This window comes from Notolabrus celidotus, chromosome 3, assembly GCF_009762535.1.
Source record: "Notolabrus celidotus isolate fNotCel1 chromosome 3, fNotCel1.pri, whole genome shotgun sequence".
NCBI classification, from domain to species: domain Eukaryota; kingdom Metazoa; phylum Chordata; class Actinopteri; order Labriformes; family Labridae; genus Notolabrus; species Notolabrus celidotus.
The window spans coordinates 27280298-27304582 of NC_048274.1; the positions used below are offsets into that span (position 1 = coordinate 27280298).

The window sequence follows — 24285 nt, forward strand, 5'->3', positions numbered from 1 at the left end:
TTATGCCTCTATATGTTTCAATGAACCCTTCCCTGTGGTCAATAGAGGTTTGAAAACCTATTCCAATTGTGTAATTTCCAGGCTACCTACTACCCAGGTTGCCAACTTGAATTTCTAACCATGCTGACCCTTATATTTGACAGACTAGAACTGAGCCTGTGCAACTTCCTTTAACACACATGATACAGAATACCAAGGAGAGAGAGAAAACATAAGAGTGGAAATAATGGTCTTCAAACTGCTGCTAAAAGAAGTTCTTTCTTAGTCACAACTTTCTCTGCGCTGAAACAGACTGGGTACAGCACAGTATAGAGATATACGATTTTGTGGATCCATTGGCCGGGGATGATGTGAAACCAAATTGTCGTAATTTCCAGGTAATTCATTGATGTCATTCCAGGTTTCAATTCTTCTGTGAAAAATCAAAGAGACTCGTGAGACCCTGGTTTCATTCATCACCAAAAAGTACTTTCACTCTCGTGTGTGTAAGTACCCACACGAAACACACTGAGTGAGGAACTGAAACATTGCAGAGGATGTGCTGTGACTGTCAAAGAAGATTGCTCAGTTGTTGCATCTGGTGATATTTCAGGGTACTTTTTCTTTGTGGTAAATCCCTGCTCTGTTCTCCTCCTTATTTTAAACTCATGTCTTTTTACAACCTCCATTTCCACCTGGGTCTTTCCCTTTGTGCAGCTTCCTTTCTGAACTGCAGAAACATTTCATCCGACTGCTTATGTAATTAAAAATAATCATACAGTTCCATAAATAGGGTGCTAAATAAAGTTATTGCATTAAGTACAAAAGGAAAGATGATCCCCACATGATGTTACGTTTGTGATATGAGGTGCAAGGAGAAATAATTGTACAATCTACAAAAGAAAAGGTCATGGGATATGGATATCCTTTTATTCATGTTGATGCGGCTTTAATGTAAAATCTGATGCAGTTTGGCAAAGTACCTCTTGCTCAGGACTGGCAGGGCTTTTTAAATGATTTCCCCTTGCTTCAGTAACATACTACATCGTAACAGTTTGTGTACTTTCCCAAAACTAACCTGAAGTGATGGCGTGGATATTTACGACTGACCTTTGACAGTTGTTGGAAAAAAAATAAAGATGCACAAGATGGGAAGAGACAATGGGATCAATGTATTGAGTACACACACAGAGGCATGACGTATATTCTCTCAAAGATAACAAGTGCCAGAGAAACTGAACAAAGAATTGATGCAATCAGGAGAACACCAGTTTTTTTCTATGAATACGTTCCTATGATTCAGTATACTTGTTTAATTTAGGAGTCTACACAGAGTAAAGAGCAGGGATCATTGCTTTAATGTTTAAACTCCTCAACTAACAAAGATGTATAGAATATTGTGATTTTTTTTCTGAACATTGTAAAGGTTTTAATCATGGATTATAATACACTGTTATTTATGACATTTTAAACATGTTATTTTTTCCTAACCTCAACAAGGAAGGAGTATAAATATGGTAGAGTGAAACTTCTTGTTACAAGAATCTCGCACACTGTCCAACTTGCATGTAAAATAGTTTAATTGCAACGTTTCGGTGCCATACCTTCATCAGGCAAACACATGTTTGCCTGATGATGGTCCAGGTTTCAATTCTGCTGTGCTGCTGTCGAACACTGTCCAACTATTTCATATGCAAGTTGGACAAGTTGGACTCGAACTTTGTGAGCATCTTCTTATTTCTATCCTATGCACTTTTGAAGTTGATGTGTGAAGTCTTTTCTTCCTAACTGAAACTTCTTAACTTCATCAGTCAGTCACATTAAAAATCTACATTTTGTAATTCACAGTGACTTCTTCCCTGAGCAGTTACTATGGTATGTTTGCTTCAATGGATTAATAACTAAAGTTAGTGTTGGAAGACTTCTAATAGAGGCTAATGGAGATAAATAGAAACCACTGAATGCCAAAATGTTTTCAAAACAAAGTAAAATATATGATTTCTACAATTCTACAATTTCATTTAGCAGACGCTTTTGTCCAAAGCAATGTACAACACAAGCAAGAATTTAGACTGGAGGGAAAAACCTTAGTAAGTGCGACACAGTGCTTCAAGGTGATTGGCCACAGGTTTTGCCACCTAGTGCCAGAAGAAGTGCAAGGTTTTTTTTGTTGTTTTTGAAAGATAATTTAGCCACAGCTAATCACAACAAATAATTCAAGTCATCAATATTGTTCAACAGCATTCAATATTCAGTGCTAAATATTCAATAGGAGCTGGGCTTTAGACCTTCTGATTCATTCTACCCCTGAGGAAAAAGAGGAGAAGGGTCCGGTTAAGTGCCTAAGTGTTCCCTGAACAGTTGAGTCTTCTCTGATTTGTGAAAAGGCAAAATCCCTGGACTGATCTGCCATGAGCTATTTTAAATAACTAGTCTTCAGTGCAGGATAGAAGTACACTCTTCTCAGAAACAGGACAGTCAAACGTTGTGCTTCGGTGCCCTCTGGTGGGGAAAAATGTAACTAGTGTTCAGTATTAATCCGTTTACCCATAACCCATTTAGTCCTTTTTGAAAAGACAGGACACCCAGCAAGAATAGAGCATGTTTTAAAGGTACATTTATATCTTATCAAAATAGCATTCATTTAGTGTCAAGGAAGTGCTTTTATATAATGTGCTCCAGTAAGAAGTCATATCATGCCAATCACAAGACATAATTAAAGAATCATCATATTCTTAGCAAGACACATCTTCCTTCTACCAAAGGAGAAATGCAATTTCCAACGTACAGGATTTAATAAGTCAGCCTCTCTGTCCCACAGGTTAAATGTACAAAATGAGGCACAAAAAAAATCTAAAAGGTCAGAGGATTAAAAAAAGTAATATAATAATAATAATAATAATAATAATAATAATAATACACTTTATTTATAACCCACTTTTCATTTCAAGAAATCTGAAAGTGCTACAGGTAAACGGTGAAAAGGAGGGAACAAACTTGCACATTTCTTAAAAAGAGTACTTAAAATAAGTTAAAAGCCTCTTTAAAGAGGAAGGTCTTTAAATGTTTCTTAAAAGCATCAACAGTCTTTGGGGTCCTGAGGTGGCTGGGCAGGGAGTTCCACAGACGTGGTGCAGCAGCACAAAAGGCCTGAGCTCCCGTGGGGCAGAGCTTGGTTCTGGGAGGGTGGAGGAGGTTCTGATGTGCAGAGCGTGAATTCCGGGTTGGGGTTTGCTGGGTGAGGAGTTCTTTGAGGTATGGTGGGGTGTTTCCACAGATGCATTGATGGGTTATGTAAGCGACTTTGTAATGTGTTCTTGCAGTGACGGGAAGCCAGTGAAGTGTGCGGAGTACTGGGGTGATGTGTTCGTGTTTTCTGACTCTGAGTAAGATCCTGGCTGAGGTGTTCTGGATTAGTTGGAGCTTGTGGAGACTTTTGCTGGGGGTCCCAATGAGGAGGGACCAAACATTTAATGTTTTGTTTGTAATCAACTAATCTAGTCTTCACAGATCCGTCGCCACACAAGGCTGAGGTGTTCAGCTTTGAGTTAGACAAACAAAGGTACAAAACAGAAAAATAATCAAAATCTCTTTTATTTATGCAACAATTTATCTCCTAGGCTGCTGAGCTTTATACATGTGGAGATAAGAAAAACCTGTAGCTACACTTTACAGCTGTCTCTCATAGGATAAACATCATGACAACATCTATGACAGAGTGTCACAGTAACACAAGTCTCTGCACCTATAATAAATTGTGGACAGCTGTGCTTCTCACTGTACATCATTTTCAAGAATTATTTATGCTGTCTGTAGGGTTACACACAGAGCTGACACTGCTGGTTGATACAGTTAATTTTGGACCTTTACATTGACAAATTTCCTCTAATATATGCCCCAATGATGAAACAATTAGACACGTCATCATCAAGCTAACAACTCTAAGGGAAACCTAACATGATCAGCAGTCTTCTTGAATCATTACCCACCCTTCAGTAATGATACCACGATATATATACACATTCAGAGAAGATATTGTAGCTGTGCCATTTGTCACACTTCTGCAGTTGGTTTAATTTCAGGTAGGGAGGGACTTGCAGTTGTAGTGCGCACATGATGCTGGTGATGTTTTTTATTTTCTGGATCACAACTGTGACATAAAGTCTACGCCCAAATCTAAGAAGAGAAGAGAAGAACCACATGAGTCAAAGTATAAAACAAAAGAAAGAACAAAAACCTGAACATGCATCAGCTTCTTATGTTTTATGTTCCTGCTTTAAGTAATTATAATTTTTATAAAAGAAGTGAAGTTTATCAAATTAGATTATGTCTGGTCACTAAATCTCAACTGACATTTTTCTTTCATTTTCTAAACCCTCTCATCATCCAGGTATGAGTCCCAGACTTTCTGTGATCATACATCTACATTATTACACTGAACATACTAGTATAAATATACATAACAAAATCAAATACCATTAACAAAGACTTCAGATGGTTCAGAGGAAATAAATATGGAATATAAAAGAACATTGCGGGGAAACTCCAACTCACTCGTAAGGTGTTGTCCCAGGAGGCCGAGCAGAGTGCCGTGCCGTCAGGTGACATTTTGACTTTGCTGACGCGGTTCTCATGTCCAAACAAACATGTGACACGAGTTCCCTTTAGAACGTCCCACACGTTAATGGTGTAGTCATTATAACCAGCGAAGAGTAAACGACCTGGAAGAATGAAGACAAGCATGAGAGAGTGTGAAAGAGGAAGTGCGAAGCGTAGAACAGAAAGTAGATGATAAAGTGTCAGTCAACATTTGAGACAGTTCTTTTTTCTTTGAAATAGTAAAAATATCTTCTTGAAACTGACAGATCATTATATACATTAAAAAGACGTCTCTGTCATCTCTTACTTTGCAGATTCATATTATAGACACATATGTTAAAGAAGCAGAAGAACTGAAAGTGCTTAAAGAACACCTCACCACTCAGAGAGAAATCCACAGTGGAGGCACCAAATATGATGCTGTCCTTCTGGTAGACGGCCACCTCTCGGTCAGCTCGCAGGTCATAGAAACGGCACTGAGAGATGCCAACAAGCACACAAAAACACAGAAACAAGCTGACTATGTAACTGTATTCATTTTACAATGAGAGCAGTCTACAGGAGGCACTTTTACAGTATACCATAGGAATAGGATCAGGGGTATTTAAAGGCTTCTTAATGTGTATTTAACATAGAAACAAAGAAATGGCATTGAAACATGCTATTCAATTCTTAATGATATGTATGTGGACAAGTAGTCCTACCAAGAGGTTTCTCATTTTGCAACAATCTCACAAGTGTGCTTTAAACAGATAAACAATGAGATCACCATTCCTGTAAACACTTGAGCTCAATCAATAAATCAATCAACAGACGCACTGAGGACGTGTTTTACAGAAAAGCACCGACACATCACAACACACTGACGAACAGCTGATATGACTCACGGTGGAATCATCAGAAGCAGAAGCAAAAGCATCGCCACTGGGATAGTACCTGAAAGATGCATGAAACAGGTAGATTATTAATATACTTTATGGATGAGCAGTCTTACCGAAACATGATTAATTATATCAAAATCATTACAAATTCTAAAATTTGATCTGAGTCACAGAGGCTGGATTTTGGTCTGTAACAACTACATAACCCCGCCTCCCCAAGCTCAGAAAATGCTTCATTGGGTTCCATTTAGTAAAGCTCAGCACTTCAGTTTTCTTGTGTACTTTGTTTGTTTTTTTGTTTTGTTTTTTAATTGTATTTTTATTTGGAAAGGGTAACAATACAAAATTTACAACACTTCGATAATTGTATTCATCCCTTTCCAGTCTTTTATATGCGTATGCATAGAGAGAAATAGTATGTCCAGATAGCCACTCAGTCCCGAAATGTTTCTGTCCTCTATCTTTCCAGGTGAATTTATACTCTTGACATTTAAACACATACATTAATCCTCACCTCTTCAGTCAGTAATCAACACTCATTTTCCTGCATACATCCATTACACAAACGATCAGATATATAACTATTTACATAAAAACTAGGGGAGCTTACATTTATGTTGTATTCTCTAAGGAGGGGGAGGGTTAATACTTTGTTGGTGGAGTCATACAAAATCCGCTCGCACTGGGGTTATAAATTGAATCCACTTGTTCCAAATTTGATAAAATGTGTCCTTTTGGATCCTCAGAAAGTAAGTCAACTTCTCCATTTTAAATATTTCCAAAATTATTCCAAACCAGTCATCCACTGTTGGTGCTGCTGGTTTCTTGTGTCCTTTGAACCCCAAATCGACAGATGTCAAAAAGAAAGGCTAAAATTTGAACTTGCAACAAATTCCATTATGAATTGAAGAAGAGAAATATGGCCTAAGATGTGGCGGAGAAGTGTGTGGAGGTTTAAATCAAAATCTTTTCCATAAACCAAGACAAAATGAAGCTAGATTCAAATCCACTGAAGCATGGTCTACAGTGAGGGCACAACCCGCTCTCATTCGTTACAGAGAGGAATTAAAGGGCAGCATAGTGCCTCAGATGTTCTCTATGACGCTGAGCACCTGTCACAAGTTTCATGTGTTCAAGAGATTCAGCCACTGTGAGGCTTGTTTGAATCAAAGAGCTGCACTCACTTCACACAGTTGATGTCAGACTCATGGCTCTCAAAAGACTGGATGTTCTGTCCAGAGCGCATGTCCCACACGTTGGACCTTTTATCACTTCCCTGAAAAACACAAACTGTGTATATTAATGTAATTCAAAAAAAGTTTCAGTATTGAATACAACCTATAAAGTCACATGGTTTTCTCATCAGCAAATGATTTACAATGACACACTTCGTCTGTCTCTTACCCCAGAGACGAAAGTGTTTCCGGTCTCAGACGGAGCGAGGTCCAGGGACAGAACATCAGCTGTGTGACCGTGAAAACTCTGCAGCAGCTGCCCGCTCTCCACATCCCACAGTGCACACGAGCCGTCACCGCTGGAGGTCAAGAGCTATCACAAAGAAAACATACGTACAGACACATGAAAGAGTGCAGCCATTCAAGAGAACATGCACACACCACATGTTCAACTTACAGACAGGAAACACAAACACATCGGCAAAATAAAATAAGAAGCTCTGACCTTTTCAGAATATTCCAATATGTATAGATTTAAAAATTCATAGTGTTTAAAAACTGTAGTACAAATTGTTGTTCTGAATTAAGTTGGGACCGCCACAAGGACTGGGCTACAGCGTAAATTGGTGTGTTTTAAGATAATAACATCAGTGCTGCTGGTCTTAAAAAGAAAGAAATATGATAAGAAGATGATAAAACAAACATTAATTATTCACAAAACATTCACAGCAGGATGTGTCTGATTTCTAAGACATTATAGGCCTTCTTTATGACATAAAAATGGCATCAACCACATTAAGTGTTGGATTATTTTTTAGTTATCTATTGTCTACTTTATAAATTAATTCAGCTGCATGTTTTTCTCACATATCTTATTTCAAACACCCTTTTTTTGGGAAACAAAGACAGCTAGGAGAACACGGGACACAACTAATATCATGGGACAGCATTTGTAAGTGAAAGTGAAATGTTATCTGGGTGTGCTAGGAGTATTGAAAATGTGATTATTTCAAACTAACTAAAAGTATTGTCAGAATCTGTGATATACCGTTTATTTGAACAGTATGGGCAACACAGAGTGGTTCTTCAGAACTCTATCCTACCAAATGACTAATTGTAATGGCACTAGTTCAACACATGGTGCAAAAACACACAATCAAAAACACACACGCATAAGTCAAAGGTCATCACCCCCCCTCTAACAAAGAAAACGCTCCCTGTGCATCACACGTCCACATACAAACAAGCACACAAAATGTCAAAATGTCAGCAGTGATTCCTGTGATGAAAACAGATTATGGGCACTTAGAGACACATGCTGCAGACATCAGAAATCCCCACTGGCTGCTTGATTAGAGAGCTCCTGCTGGATGACCTGAGGCACCAAAACACACCACATCCTGCCTGCACACAGAGGTAACTCCAGCTTCAACTAGAGGGGCAATTATCAGCAAGCCACAATTACTCACATACACACACAGATGGGACTTTGATGATCTAAAAGAGAGCCTTTGCATTAGTCCGATTTCTTTCTACCGACAACTGCATGTCAGCATGTATTAGATCCATGCAACACACACAGAGTGCTTATTAAATTACTCACTGCTTCTACATAGAAATGTCATCAATGAAAAACTGATTACTCACATTTAAACGGAGCCTACATCTAAGAAAAAAATGATCTTTCAAAAATAAAACCTTAAATGTAGTCTACAGCTTTCTATTCAAATGGTACTGAGGCTGCAAGCTGCTCGTGTGCATGTGTGTCTTTGTGTGTGAGATATAGAACGAGAGAGAAGAAGTGTGGCAGTGTGTGTGTGTATGTGTGTGTGTGTGTGTGTGTGTGTGTGTGTGTGTGTGTGTGGTGTGTGTGTGTGTGTGTGTGTGTGTGTGTGTGTGTGTGAGGGAGAGAGACAAGAAGGAAACATGCATGTGCGTGCCAGCTATGTGTTAAATGTTCCGCCCTCGGGTCAGTGTGCTCCTCTCTTTCTTAGATAAAAGCCACTCAGTGTCCATTAATAAACCCAGCACACAGGACTGTGCCCCCCCCCCCCCTCTCCACTGCTTCCCTGTCTCTTTTCTGTCCCTCCTCAGCCCTGCCATCCATCTCCCTCACCTCTGCCTTCTTGCCCTGCCTTGTCATTATGCTCCTCTGCTTCGCTGAGGGCCAGATTGGAGTAAATTAAGCGCAAATATCTAAGGCTTTTTCCTTTGTGTTCTCTTTTTGAATCAGCCCCTGCCTTCCTCTTGCTGATAAACAGTCCCGTTAACCCAATATTATTTCTTTGACACAGTTCTTTCAAACACAAAAAAAATACATTTTAACATCATTTATTTGATCCTAGCAGCAGAAATATGGAAAATAAGTGGCTTATTGGTCTAGAGAGGATCTTTCAGGTGTGAGAAATCCTGGACAAGCTCTGGCCATCACATAACTTGTGTTTGCATCCTGCTGTCTACAGAACAGACAGCCTTGTACAACATCGGCATGATGTCTGTGCCTCTAAAAGTCAAAGTCACTTCAGTGTACTGACTTATAGGCTGAAAACCTCAAGTCACGCTGGAGCAACATGAATATCATCAAGTAGCTGCTTATCTCATTATGCCCCCCTAACAGAACATCCTCTAAGAGATTATCAAATCTTTCAGGGTCAGATCATTGGTTGAGGCAGATGGCTGTCTAACATGAGTCTGGTTCTGCTGGAGGTTTCTGCCTGTTAAAGGAAGTTTGTCCTTGCCACTGTAACTTGTTAAATGTTGCAAAGTGCTCTGCTCATGGTGGATTAAGATGAGATCAGACTGAGTCCTGTCTGTAAGAGGGACTGGATCTTATCCTCTCTTGATACTGGATCTTTGTTAATAATAGAACAGAGTACGGTTTAGACCTGCTCTGTTTGTAAAGAGTCTCAAGATAACATTTGTTGTGATTTGTCACTATATAAAAAAGATTGAGATTGTAAAGTTTTGCTCACCTGCATGTCAGAACTAGTGAAGGTACATCCTGATATATAGTTGGTGTGCATGGCCACAGATTTCTTCTTTGCAGCTAAGTTCTCGTTTCTGTCCAGTGACAGCGGGATCACTGAGCACTTGTTATCCAATCCACTATTAAAGGAAAAAAAACATCAGAGGTCATGTAATGGGATCTCATCAGGGATCTGGGGTCATGAAGCAGGTACAGGGTGTGGATATTGCCTTACTTATCCAAGCTGACAGACACAATATGACTGCTTAACGTGAGTTGTATTATGTGTCAGATATATTATACAGTAAATGAAACACAATATACTTCACAGTGTCAGATAGCACACATATATACACAAACAGTTACACATTAAAAGATTCATAAAACAGCTGTTTGATGCAAAGTGTGTTTCTGCTATTCTGTGTTTTTTAAGATCCGTCTACATGAGTGTGAAGCAGAAACTCATCTTATTGCTCCTGACATAACCTTGTGTGTTTCTGTTTAGCAGTTTATTCAACCTAAGTTAAAAACAGACACACAGATCAAAACAGATACTCACCCACAAGCCACAGCACAACCCGAAGGAGAGTAAGCACATGCCATCACCCATGTACACGGCAAGCTCACCCCATTCTCCTGTAACACATCCACATAAACACAAACACACACACATAAAGGGAGAAACAAGTTCTTATCTGTTGAAAGACAAAACATTCTTCTTAATTAGAGTGAACATTCAGCTCTTTCACATAAACTGTATGTTTATACGTGCAGCTGCAGTCAACATGGATATGATGTGAATTAATAGGGATTATATTCACTGTGGTTATGTCTGCTCCATCAAAAGGCCTGATGGTTGAATTTAGGCTGAACGCCGGCTGCTGTTAAAGTGCACTCAGACACACACATCAGGGACAGATGGATAGATAATCTTTAAACGCATATTTCCATGTGACCGTGTCGTGGCCTCTATCTCAGAGGACTGTGGCAGTAGGGGGTGACCCTCCCACCCTCCCACCACTCATGCATATGGTGAGGAGGACATGAGTGGAAAAACACAACACTTCTTACATAACAGAGCGGAGAAGTGGGTAAGATTAAATTGGGCAATCAAGCCCCAGGAAATAACCGCCCTATTCATTTTGCGTGACCAACTGTCTCTGCATTGCAGTCTTTGGGATGGACATTAAACGCAACATCTGGATTTGTGATGATTGACGTAAAAAGATAAACAAGACAAAGCACTGTGTTTCTGTGAAATGCTTTGAGCTTGTTCAAGTCTAAGTCCCACTGCAGAAGAAAAACCGCTGACTTAGCTAAAAAAAAGGTTTCTTTTGAGGCTGAGCGTTAGAGGTAGAGTTTGCAGAACTTGTTGGGTGAATTTATAATAGAAGTATGTTTGTTTATGTTTTGCTTATTTATTTGCATAATTAAAAGAAAATACACAAAAAAAAGAGCAAAGATAATAATATACTCCACAGGAAGAAAGCAGAAAACTCAGAGAAATTATTTGAAGCCTCCACTCAAATAGTGTTCTAATATCAAAAAATAATAATAAAAAATATTAAATTGACACATATAAAGACAATTGATACTAAAAATAAAATAACATAAAAATATACAAAATCATCAATAAATAAATACAGTTATTACATCAACAGAGTTCAAAAGTACAAAATAAATAGGATGTGTATGGATACCTGTCTCTGAGTATATAGTTGAGCATGATGAGTATAATTAAGTAACAGTGGTTAGAAGTTTTTTCAAGCATCCTTTATAACATTTTAAAGATAAACGGTTTTTCGCCACATTGGAATAGATATTCCAGAATTTGCTGCCCCTGAAATGTATTGAGAATTGACTTCTACAGGTAAAACATTTAGGAGGATGAAGAAATAAAGTTTGACGAGTTGAATAAGAGTGGACCTGTGGATTTAATTTGAAGTAAGACTTGAAGTGATAAGGGATAATCTCTTCACGTTGTATTTTATACAAAAAAAAACATATTTCAGAGATATTGATGTTATAGATATTAAGAAGATATAGTTTCTGAAACAAAGGAGCAGATGAGCGTATCAATTACGTATCAAGTTCAGTCTTGTGTATTTTTAAGTATTGGGGAATTATTTCCATGGCCATGATTCCGTAGCATCATAAATTACCTAATTTATTTGTGTGTTAGTTAATGAAGTACTGAGTTTCTACTTAAAACTACTAAAACTACTAAAACACTCCACTGTCTACCAAAACTTAGATAAAAGGACTTGTTTACATTTATGCTCTCAATCCAGGTGTAAAAAAAAAAAGTAAAATTTTAATCCTTATATCCTTGAAAAAAATAGAGCTTTCAATATTCTGTCACTTCATTAATGGTCATTTACAACTTAAGTTACATCTTACACAAGCACACGAGCATCAGATAGACCTCTATTCACCTTATTGAGAGTGAAGGCATCCCAGACAATCACTTTACCGTCCTGGAATAGACAAAAAACAGGATTTACTGTGTGGTCAAATAACATAAAAATAAGGATTTTGAAGTCATAAGAAATTGATAAAACATTATACAACCCTCTCACAACAAACTATGAACCATCTGTATGTGTGTGCATGAAGGCAGGTGAAGTTCACCTGTGAAGAGCTGACGATACGACGTCTGTCTTTACACCAGTCCATACACAGCACCTTGTTCCCATGACCCTTCAGCAAACGCCTGGTCTTTATGGAGAGAGCACCCAACACCTCGACTTTCTCAGCCACCTGGTGCACTGAAGCACACACACACGAACACACACACACACACACACACACACACACACACACACACACACACACACACACACACAAACACGCACACACACACACAAACACACACGTTTGAGTATAAAATTTCAATGCATGTTTAAAACAAGTATTTCTAAGATGTGGCCTCAGATTCTTGGTCAATGGGAAAGCGTTTCTCATTCTTCTCAGTCGCACATTTTTTACAAAGTCTCTAAATAATTAAAATTAATATCAGAGTAATACAAAAATATATTATTATTCATAGTTTTATATTTGAGTAGTGTATAAACAGTGTTGTAACAAATTAGCTCCACTTCAACCACTCAAAACAGTATCCTCCTGCTTTAATGAGAGGTTTAATGACACACATAAAATTTGTATCTATGTCTATTGTAAAATTGTAACTCTGTAATTGTGCTGCTGCCTATCTTGGCCAGGACTCTCTTGGAAAAGAGATTTTAATCTCAATGAGCATTTCCTGGTTAAATAAAGGTTTATAATAATAATAAAATAATAATAATATAATAAAATAATAATAATAATAATAAAAGATAATACTTACAAAGGTCGGAATTTACTTTAAGTTAAGTCAACATTCTATTCTAAACTACGGTGGCCCTGAAGGACAAAACACATTTACAACAGATGAAACACTTTTACAAAGTTGGAGACAAATTTACATTTTGGAAAACATTTTACATTTTATAAAACAAAATTGCTTTAGCAGAACACTTTTACCAAGGCGAAAACAATTTTACATTTCAGAAAACAAATTTACAAAAGCTGAAACATTTTTACAGTTAAGTCTGACTCCTTTTAGTCTGACTCTGTTTAGCCTGAGGCGATGTGGTCTGAGGCCGTTTCATCTGAATTCTGACACATGATGAAGGTTTTGCGGAGACATGATGGAGCTTGTGCGAAGACATGATGCTTTTTAATCTGAGGTCTGACACCTCTCTCTGAGACCTGAGGATGTCCTAATATGTAAACCATGTCCATCTCCGTTTGGTTTCTCTCCATCAAAACAAACTAATTGACCCCTCACTCGATCACTTTCGGATCACTTCCAGTATTTGGTACATTCTCTTTCTGTAAAAATGAAATGTTAATTTTTTTTCCAGAAATGGTAAAAGTATTTCATCTTTTGTCAATTTTTTACTTGAATGTAATTTTGTTTTGCCTTGGTAAAAGGGTTTTGCTGATGTAATTTTGTTTTAAAAATTGTAAAAATGTTTTCCAAAATGTAAATTTGTCTCCAACTTTATAAAATTGTTTCATCTTTTGTAAATGTATTTTGTCCTTCAGGGCCACCGTGCTAAACTAATGGTCATGACTAAAAGATACACTCATTCAATTTTTTTCAAAGGGGTAAGCTACTTTTTCTGTCTTCTTTTACATTCCAAACCCCAGAGAGTCTTTCTGAGGCCTAACCATCATGAACGGCAAAGGCAAGCAGCTTAATCTTTCATTTCAAAAACTGGCATCACAAATGTACGATTTTTTTAGATTCCTGAATGCCTCCTTCACACATTTTATTGCACAGTGAAAGAGAAGTTTACAGTAGCAGATAATTACTGATATATTGAAGCAACTTGAGCAATGTTAGAAGTACTTTTCCTCCAAATACTGTTCAAAGAGAGTTTTCGGGTTGTATGCTCTTAGTTATTCATAGCTACCAACACTGACAGAAGGTAGTAACAAAGTCATTATCAGTGTACAACAACAACAACAACAACAACAACAACAACAACAACAAACAGACTCCTCCTTTATAAAGACTGCCAGCTGTTAAACTCTTACTCGTGGTTTATATTTTAAAAAAGTCAAGGGACTGACTTAGAGGTGTGATATGCCTTGTCTTGTTTTAGTTAACGAATGTCCGGACACTTACACTCCACGTCGGTAAGCTTGCTCCGCTCGTCCAGCTTCTTCAGAGTCTCGCTCTCCTTCTTCAGCGACGCCAGGGTTTCCCCTTTCTGGAGCCCCTGACAGGCCATCTTTAGAGGGAGACAACCACAAAACACAAAAACAAAACACTCAGAAAACAAGAACAGAGGAGGGAGAAGAAGAGGGGCGGGAGACACGGGGAGAGACAGGGCAGTTTAAGAGGGGAATGGGACTCTCTGATGAGACAGTCCTGGAGCGCGACAGTGATGCTGCTGCTGCGCGTACTAAGCCCCCTCCTCCCTCCATCGAATACAATACAACTAGCACCGCAGGCTCTTTGTGATGCATACTTTCACCAGAGCCGGCCCTTACCGACTTGGTGCCCTAGTCAAGATTTCAACTGCTGCCCCTTGTATTGTAACCAACTCCAACAATCACATCACATTTACACTAAAGAAAACTGACATACAACTTACAGGTTTCCTTAATTTAAAATAAAAATTACTTCCAAAAGAACATTAATAAAACGGTAACAACACTGATATTTAGCAGGGAAAAATACAATTTAAAAATGCATAATTTAATAGTAGTAGAATTTATTCAGTCATTATTAACACAATCATTTTCACAGTGCAGACACTTTCAACAAAGCAACAGTCATATATTAAATGATGACTGAAAAGCCAGAAGCAAAATTGTAATTTCAGCCTAGCCTACATTTTCTATCTAATTAAGCTTCAAAAGTGTAAAGAAAACAACCAAAACAAAACGAAAACAGGTAAATCATGAACACTTATGGACTTCAAGAACTGATTTGCATTTTTTTTTATAAACCACAAGTGAATAACAAGTTTTTAAATGTATACTGGCATCACTCCGCAATTTAACCCCAAATTATATTAGAAAAAACAATATTATTTTTCCTATTATCTTCACATTTTCTTCCTCACTCATTTAGGGTGCAAGCAGCGCCCCTTTGGATGGCTGGTACCCCGAGCATTTGCCTATGCTGCCTATGCCACAGGCCGGCCATGACTTTCACTTGCATATATCCTGTAGTTCAATTATTGTTGAACACTTTACATGTATAACATTTCATATTGGTATTGGGTCACATTTTAATGACCCTTTAGCTTTAAATGTCTCTTTATTGCCTTTCTTAAATCCGGCCTATTCTATTAGGCCAACCTTACACTTGTAGTTTCATCAATAGGCTATTATGTTAGCTTTCATACTACGCTAAAGATATGCTGTGACACCTTGATGGTATAAATGGAAGTAAAACAATGCTGCTCTAGTGATGAAAACAGTATGGCTATTTTATTCAGAAGTACAGTGAAAAATAAGTAGCCTAATCAAGGTGCCCTTACCTTTGAGTTAATGCAAACTGAACGACAATATTTAGCTGAGAAATTAAATTAATAAAACCACAGATATACACTACCAGTCAACAGTTTGGACACACCTTCTCATTCAATGGTTTTTATTTATTGTAATTATTTTCAACATTGTAGTTTAATACTGAAGACATCAAAACTATAACATAATCTGGTTTTGCCATAATATGGATTACAACACTAGTCAAACAGGGCTGTCCATTGTGTTCTAACCCTACCTCTGAACAACACAACTGATGGTCTCAAACACATTCAGAAGGCAAGTTATTCTACAAATTAACTCTTGACAAGCCTCATGTTAATTAGAAACCATTCCTGGAGACCACTTCATGAAGCAGACTGAGAGAATACCAAGAGTGTGCAAAGCTGTCATGAAGGAGAGAGGGGGCTACTTTACAGAATGTAAAATATAAAACATATTCTGCTTTGTTTAACACTGTTTTGTTAATTTAATAATTCCAGATGTGTTCTTTCATAGTTTTGATGTCTTCAGTATTTATCTACAATGTTTCATATAATTAAATAAACACAAACCCTTGAATGAGAAGGTTTTTCCAAACTTTTGACTGGTAGTGTATCTTCACTTAAAACCTATAAAACAATCGGACTGGCTCATGGTGCCTATAGGGAGCATTCAAATTTCCTCTAAAATTATCACTGCATCAAATGTAGGTGTTTTGATGTGGAGTAAGACGGATCAGAGTATCAAAAGATTCAAGGTTGATCAGCTCCTGATGTTGAGGAGTTTAATTACAATTACTATTACTCTTTACTTTCATTAATAATACACAACTGGACTCTTATGTAGACATGCTTTAGGACAGAGAGTAATAACTGAGCTGCTGAAGAAAAAGCAAATCAGGAGGTACATTTATTACACACTTGTCCTTGTAACTTTCAAATACTGTCACCAATATAGTGTTGGGGTCACAGGACTGAAACCCAAGGAGTCTGTATGCATTTTATTTAAGTTTTTAATTAATATATCTGTCAATTAATTGTATGACAGAGTGATGTGCATGATTCAACTTTAACTAGATAAATATCTTGCTACCACTAACTCCCACTCAAATGAAAATACTATGAGAGTTTAACAACACATACCACTTCACACAGAAGGAGCAGTAGTTGATGGCCTCACTCTTAATGTAGATGTTCATTAAGGGGCTGGCCAACCCACAGCTCTCACAGGGGCCAAAGGTGACCGCCACAAACGTCTGGTCACACATGTCTGCAGAGGATCACCAACACACCTGTAGAAAACAAAACCATTGAACCTCCTTTCATTTCTGTTCTGGGCTGTGACCACTTGGCCGGTCACTGTGTGGATGTGTGTGTGTGTGTGTGTGTGTGTGTGTGGTGTGTGTGTGTGTGTGTGTGTGTGTGTGTGTGTGTGTGTGTGTGTGTGTGTGTGTGTGTGTGTGTGGATGTCTGTATGTACTAGGAGATAAGTCGTTGGTAATCTACTGGAGCCTGATCCTCTGAGCTGAGAAGAGAGGAGAGCAGCGCAGCTATTCTGGGAACCGTGCATAAACTGTCCCAACACAGTACATGATCAACATAACTAATTGTAATGTTTCACAGCACATAGATAACTATTGCTGTGATCTACACTGAAAAAATGTGGTGTTGAATCTACTAAACTTTATTATGTCAAGTTGTTGTAGGAAATACATTTCTCTAAATCCAATATTTAGATATATCTGGATTTAGAGAAATGTATTTCATGTAACAACTTGACATAATACAATTTAGTAGATTCAACACCACATCTTTTCAGTGTACTTTTATCTGAAATAATACTTGATTTCAAATTTTCCCAAATAAAGATATAAAAATATAGTAATGAAACTAATGTCAGTGCTAATGTGCGCAGTGCTAGTGCTAATGTCATTACATCCTTAGGATATTTTCATCTGCTTTGTTCTACGTCTCAAAAGATGCTGAAACTTAACACTTCTTGTTTTCAAGTGATTTATAAGCAACGTTTAAAAACTAATTAATTATTATTTTGTATTCATAATGTTTTAGTCTCCAAGTTATTTTTCATTTCCTTTTTTAAAATTTTATTAAATGGTTCCTGTTCTATTCTAAAATATGTTTTATTGTTTCAGAAAGTGCTCTGCAGATTTTATTTGATCATTATTTCAAGAAGGTCAAAATCACATTTTAGACGTTACATTAATACTAAAATGTATCTGTATATAAGGTACGTTAAAGTAAAAAAATGTGCTATAATGTAGTTGTATCTGCATCAATCCTTATGTTTTAAACACAAATGTGTAATATATTAATGTTAAATGGTAATGCTCATTCTTTGTTAACTAACTTGTTGATTACAGTACAGCTTACTCCTGTTAACCATATTGACTTTGTAGTGAAAAAACTGTGTATAAACTGAAAATATATCCTGCTGTCAAACTGTGTCTACATTTTCTTGAATAGGATTTCTCTTTTTTAGTTTTACATGCTGCTGGCTTATCAAAAATGACACACAGTACAAGCTCCAGATATATTTTAATGGCTAAGTCCGCAACATAACCCCAGATTTTCACAGAAAACACATGATCAGTTGGAAAAAAAAAAAAAACACCCAAAAAATTCCCCCTTATGAATGAAAAAATCTTACCTCTCTAGAGAATTTTTTTACACGGCTGTCCAGCAGGTATTTGTCTCTGGAGACCTGAGAGGAGGTTTTCCACTGAAGAGGATTGTCAGAGCAGTACAGAGAAGGAACAGTAAGCTTCTTAGTGAAGTGTTTAAGCTGCAACTCTGTTCTCATTTTACCTCCATGCTTCAGATAGGTCTGCAGGGCCCGGACAGTTGCTTTTACATGGTAATCTGTACACACACACAATGCAGGTTTCATGTACATAAATCAGGATATTCCTAAAACAGGATTACCTGAAACCATACTGCATCCCATTCTTGTTGTAACAGTGGTTGAGAAGATGAATCAGCGAAGTGTGTGTGTGTGTGTGTGTGTGTGTGTGTGTGTGTGTGGTGTGTGTGTGTGTGTGTGTGTACTGGATTTCCTCCCTATAACTGCTATATCATGTAGATTGACTAACTCTAATCAAGGTTCAAGGTTCACTTTATTGTCATTCAATCACATTTAAAAACATGAAGGAACGAAACAGATTACTCAGGTCCAGCAGCATACAGAATAGATAATAAGCTAAAAGAAGACTCTACAAATAAAGAAATAAATACATAAACCTAAAGCCTACAGTAAGTAAATATAAAAACGTAGTTTAAAACCAGCGAGAAAGTGCAGTAATGTGATATAATAGTCCTAAATCCATCTCAGATTACTGGCACTCTTCATTTCTTGTGCTTTCATTGAAATAGTAAAAATAAAACAGTCCAACATCTGAAGGAAAAATACACCTTTGCAACATTTCCAATACAAATCAGTGCTGCAGATGACGATTATTTGAAAGTCCTTTGGGGAGTGTTTAGTTATAAACAGATTGACATTAATACTGATGCTCCATATGACCTAAAAGATGTAAACAAGACCATCAACAAGAGGTGCTGGTCTTTTTTTATGTTGGAAACCTCTGGCAGAATGTAGGTTTCAGTATTTCACCAAGTGATTATTTGCATGCTGCTGCCACACCTCTTTTCTACCTTTTCCATGGCAAAGAGTTTAAAAAACATTTGGCTGTAATGAGACAACAGGATGAGATATTTGTCAAGAAAAAGTAATTACACATGTACAGGATGAAATCGGCTCGGACCCTTTTGTCTACAGAGGGCCCTAAAATCAATTTGGAGCTTTAATGGCTACAAATTCAGTTGCTGGTCATTAAAAAAGCAAAAACATAACCAATCAAAACAACACACAGCTGATCAGTGCTGAATTCTTTTATTTTACTTTTACAGATTTGACAATTTATTCCAAGTTTCTTAGTTTCTTAACGGTGAACACATTCACTAAGCACAGCTACCAGAAACTACAAACAGTCCAGTTTGTCAAATGTACACATGGGTCAGAGAGGAAACATCTGGTTTCTGGCTTCGGTATGTTCACACCAGTAAACCACAGTAACAGCTGGAGTGATGATATAGTGTTTGTTGTTTTTCACAATTATCTTAAAATGGCACAATCAATGCTAGTGCTGATAAGAACAATGGTAATTTATAATGGCGACGTCATATCGTACAACCATCTCTCCTTAATGTAAAAACGCAGAGTGAAGGAATGAAGTTTTCTCCTGTCTGAGTGCACAAGAGAAGCAACAGCACTGCTCAACAAACATACTAATTAATGAAAATGTTTTTTATTCTACTTTTTATCAAGGCCGGCCTTTATTCCCAATCTATACTCTTAGCCCATGAATCCACAAGTCTGAGAAGTCTGGAGCTTCAACCACAAGAGTTCATCTTTGAACCTGTGGCACGTGTTGATTGAAAGTTTGAGCAAAACAGGAAGAAGAATCACTAAAAAATGAAGCGCCTGCTATAACGGGATGGGGAATGTATAGGAAGAAGCTTGACAGGCCGCAGATTATTAATATGTGGGAATTTAAGGAAGAAAGACTCTTTAATGTAAAGTTTTCTTTTTATGCTTCATATCCATCCACCTGACTTCCTCAGCAATGTCTAAAAAGTGCAGTTTGACTGACGACTAAACAGTGCAACCCATCTGTGACACCAACTTTAGGACAAAATGCACCTTATCAAAACAAAAATGATCACATTTAACATTTCATATTTATTTTACAATGAAAAACAAACCTCTACGCTGACAGAACAAAACACGGTCGATTCTGTCATTCAGATAGCAAATAATTCAGATAAGGCTTTGTCCACAATGTGCAGCTAAAAACACGTCATTAACAGTTTAACACATTCATTAATTTATTCCTTCACTTTTTCTCTCCACGACCAGCAGATATGTTGTCTTCACACAAATCATACTTTGAAGTACCGAATAATCCAAACAATAGAACAAAGGCAGATTGATAACACGTGGTCCCAATGAGAGAGGATGGATATCAGATCATTTTCAAATACAAGTGCAACACTAAATACCTTCACATACTAATCTCTTCACTCCATGTACAACTTTTGTCTGTAGCTTGTCTTCATTGAATGAAACATTACTCAGAAATATTTTGCTTACTCTGTTAATCATTTCTAAAAATAACAAGATACATCAGGGACCGTTCCTAATCTCCTTTGTGTGTTAGCACCTCAACAAAACAACAACATCTTTCTGAAAGGATGAGGTTTCGAAACTAAAATAAGGTTCACATGAGGGCGAGAGGCAAATTTGGTTGGCGGTTAATACTAATGGCACAACAGGAAGCAAAAGTGCTGAACAGGAGGCAGCGAGGACAGAGTTAACACAAAGGACTTTTATCGTACAACATGGGCTGATTCCCTGACACCCGTCCATCAACACTCAGCTACACCCAGGTCTCTTTGTACGGAGCTTAAACAAAGTTAGAGCATGCAAGGAAATGTCTAGTTACTGCTAATGATGAGTAAGCCCCAGCTCAGACAGGTTAGATGAGAGCGGTAGCAGCAGTTCATGCTGTTCAGCTTTTCTATCGCAGTTTACCTGAATGGTTTAGTAATGGGTGTACTGCAATATCACCCTCGGCATCTGGGAGCAGGAGCCAAATTCATGTGGATATCTAATCCGAAAGAATCTGCCATCAATCAGAAAAGACAAATATGTCCAGCTACGTTGAAACTGTAAACTTTATGCGCGAGGTGTAGTTGAGATGTGGGGAAAGCGTCAATGTTCGGTTGTTTTTTGGTTATAATAGCCCATGTCGTGCTTCTTGGCAAACAAAAAGAAAGTAGAGGAGAGGAGAAGAGAGGATTCAGTCCACAGAGCTGCACTTTGTCGGTGTGTGTGTGTGTGTGTGTGTGTGTGTGTGTGTGTGTGTGTGTGTGTGTGTGTGTGTGTGTGCGTGTGTGTGGCAAATAAAAGCTTAAACACGGTGGTAAAGCTGGACAGAATTGAGGCTCTCTCTCAAACTCACTTCAGAGAATGCTATCTGCTCAGTGATACATGGCTTTAACATTATACAAAACTTTGTAATCCAAGAAAATGACAATACTGAAATAAATAATTCCACAATGATAAGAGTAAAACATTCAATGCTCAGACTCGAGCTGCGACCAGAGAAGACGAGTAGAGAAAACAAAATGCGGGGAGTGCAAAAACACCAGTAGAGCAGAGTGTAATGTTGTGTGCGTGAGTAATATCTTTGTGCCGGTGTTTCCTGTGACGCTCAGCTCACAGCTGTAACAGTTCAGAGTGAAGCAGGTTCAACCCTTGATCAAGTTTCAACCTCGTACTTTCTAAATGTCACCTTCATCTGCCAGAAATGCAGGATAAACATGATAAAGCAACATCTCCAAGTTAAGACAAAACCTAACTAATACTCATAATCTGTGCTGGCAATCCTTAAACTATAGAACTACTTCTAATTTTTACCTGATATTGACATAAATCGCCTACAATTGATTAAAATGGACTAAAACTGTTCTAATGCAGCTGCTCATCCTGGGAAATGATGGTCCCGTCCTTCATGTTGAGAAAGAGAATCCTCTAAAAAGGAAAGCGGGGGTCAGAAGTTGATGCAATAAATAAAATACATGATATATATTATTAATATTTATATATATTTATATATGTATAAATAATATAGTACAGACGATGAGTTCTGTCTTGGCTCGACTGTGATCAGAGAGTAAAATGACAAACGACAGAACAAAGCCTGGTCCAGGTTACCTCATCATGTAGTGGAGAGAGCTTACTTTAGCACATATCCCTCTGCTGGTTTTGTACTGGGACTCACACGTCAAGCTATTTCTTAAGTATTTTCTTCCTGTGAGGTCTCAGCGTCGCCTTTCAGAGCTCCTGTGTGTGTCGTGTGCGTACATTCTCACTGGAGAACGAGACAATGACGAGAAGAAACTATCTGAACGACTAGTTGAAACATAGAGGAGGGAGCTGGGGGGTCAAGACCACGGAGACAATCCCAGGTTTCGGTGCAGAGCAAGAACTGGAGGCTTTGATCTGGGCCAGTGGCCTCTCAGGCGTTTATACAAGCAGTGGATGGATGGTGTTTTTTTTCCAGATTTTATTCACATCAGAGATTATGTGTGTGTGTGTGTGTGTTACTGTAAGTGTGAAATAGTGCAGGTGCACATGGCTGTAGCGTGTACTTCAATGTTCAGTTGATGTATTTTACAGATGTATGTTGACAGTTCAGCTTGTGTTGGGGTTTGTGTGTATTATTTTGCATGTTGTATTTGTGAATGTGAAGGTTCAGACCAGGGATATATTCAAAGAACAGGACAGGGTGTTTCAAATTATGAGCTCATTATTTTTCAGACATATGTGCGCCACTGTGTTGGTACAATCCTAGTTATGTTTGGTTTGTGATGCTCAGAACTTTTTTTAAATCTTGTGATATTTGAGGGAAAAAAGTTTTTTTCTCTTTTTTTTGTCAGGTGACTTTTAATTCTAACTGCGGCCAACATGTCGCGGTCGCTGCAGGACTCTGTGCAGTCCTGTGGGGCCTTTGTTTACACACGGGTGAGGAACGCCAGGTTGAGCGAGCCTGGTATTTGGATGGTTTCCAGGGCGAGGGAGGAAGGGCTGAACGGGAAGGTGACGGGGTAAATCATCTTTGTGTCCATCAACAACTGAGGACTCTCACAACGATCTCGCAAGCGGGTCTGAGGGGAGAAAGAGAGAACGGATGAGATGGCAAGAAAATCCTTTACTTACAGTGTTCTTGCACATGTTATCATTTAGCATTAACACTTAGAACACAAACACATTTAAATATTCAGATTTTTTTTTACTTATTTGGAAGGAAGGGAACTTAGCGGTTATATAATTGTACTTGTTCAAGTTGTGCAATCTATCAAAATGAGCCTCATACCTGCTCCCACTGTTCTAAAAGTTATAGCATGTGTGACTGATCTGAAATCTGCAATTATTTCTAAATACATAAAAAGTTAAATGCAGGTAAAACATGCAACAGCAGAGCGGAAATAACATTTAAATATATGATACAGTATGATGCATCTTGGAGAAAAATGGTTGCAGAATTTACTGGTACAGTATGTTCAGATTTTAAATTTCTCATTATTAAATAACAGTTAAAAAAGCTTTAATAACTTAGTGTTATAGTTGTTCAGGTACGGTTCTTTAAGACTGTTTGTGTTCTATATGTAAGGCACTTATCTGTCCAGAAACATCATGTAGAACTCACCTGTATGGTTCGTATGAATGCAACTGACACCCTCTCCTCAAACTCATTGACTGGAGTGTAGAGGTTCAGGACTTTAACAATCTGAGGGAGATGAAACACAGAGAGGTTATGTCAAAGAAAAAAAGCTCTGACTATGCACAATTAAAGAAGGATTAAAATGGAGTTAAAAGTTACAGGACAGTTTACCTGAGCAGTAGTAAGTGCCAAACACATGGAGCAGATGGCCTCAGCATCCTCATCAGTCTTTTTCTTCACCTGCAGCAGCTGAGCGGCCTGGATCAGGGGCTCCAGGGTCTCCTTGGCTCCGCATACCATCAGACCTTTGTCTCTGAGCCACTCCTCAAGCTGGCTCACATTGTATCTGCA

General features: G+C 38.0%; 2 protein-coding genes across 6 annotated transcripts in view; both read right to left on the reverse strand.

The window, feature by feature from the left end:
* Nucleotides 1-3558: 3558 nt before the first annotated feature.
* Nucleotides 3559-14559, reverse strand: gnb5b (guanine nucleotide binding protein (G protein), beta 5b). Its single transcript, XM_034680463.1, has 11 exons — nucleotides 14275-14559; nucleotides 12231-12367; nucleotides 12035-12076; nucleotides 10159-10235; nucleotides 9607-9739; nucleotides 6864-7007; nucleotides 6644-6735; nucleotides 5466-5514; nucleotides 4958-5054; nucleotides 4534-4700; nucleotides 3559-4155 (listed from the first exon to the last, which is right to left on the reverse strand). The coding sequence occupies exons 1-11, from the start codon at nucleotides 14378-14380 to the stop codon at nucleotides 4144-4146; spliced, it is 1056 nt and encodes a 351-aa protein (XP_034536354.1). The 5' UTR covers nucleotides 14381-14559; the 3' UTR covers nucleotides 3559-4143.
* Nucleotides 14560-19522: 4963 nt separating this feature from the next.
* The window catches only part of myo5aa (myosin VAa), a 70399-nt gene continuing 65636 nt past the window's right edge, over nucleotides 19523-24285 (reverse strand). For all 5 annotated transcript variants that reach the window (XM_034680172.1, XM_034680170.1, XM_034680171.1 and 2 more), the window contains 3 exons: nucleotides 24106-24280; nucleotides 23920-24000; nucleotides 19523-23377 (listed from right to left, as the gene is read on the reverse strand). In XM_034680172.1, coding sequence (XP_034536063.1) covers nucleotides 23225-23377; nucleotides 23920-24000; nucleotides 24106-24280 — 409 coding nt within the window. In that variant the 3' untranslated portion in view covers nucleotides 19523-23224. The remainder of the gene's footprint in view (nucleotides 23378-23919; nucleotides 24001-24105; nucleotides 24281-24285) is intronic.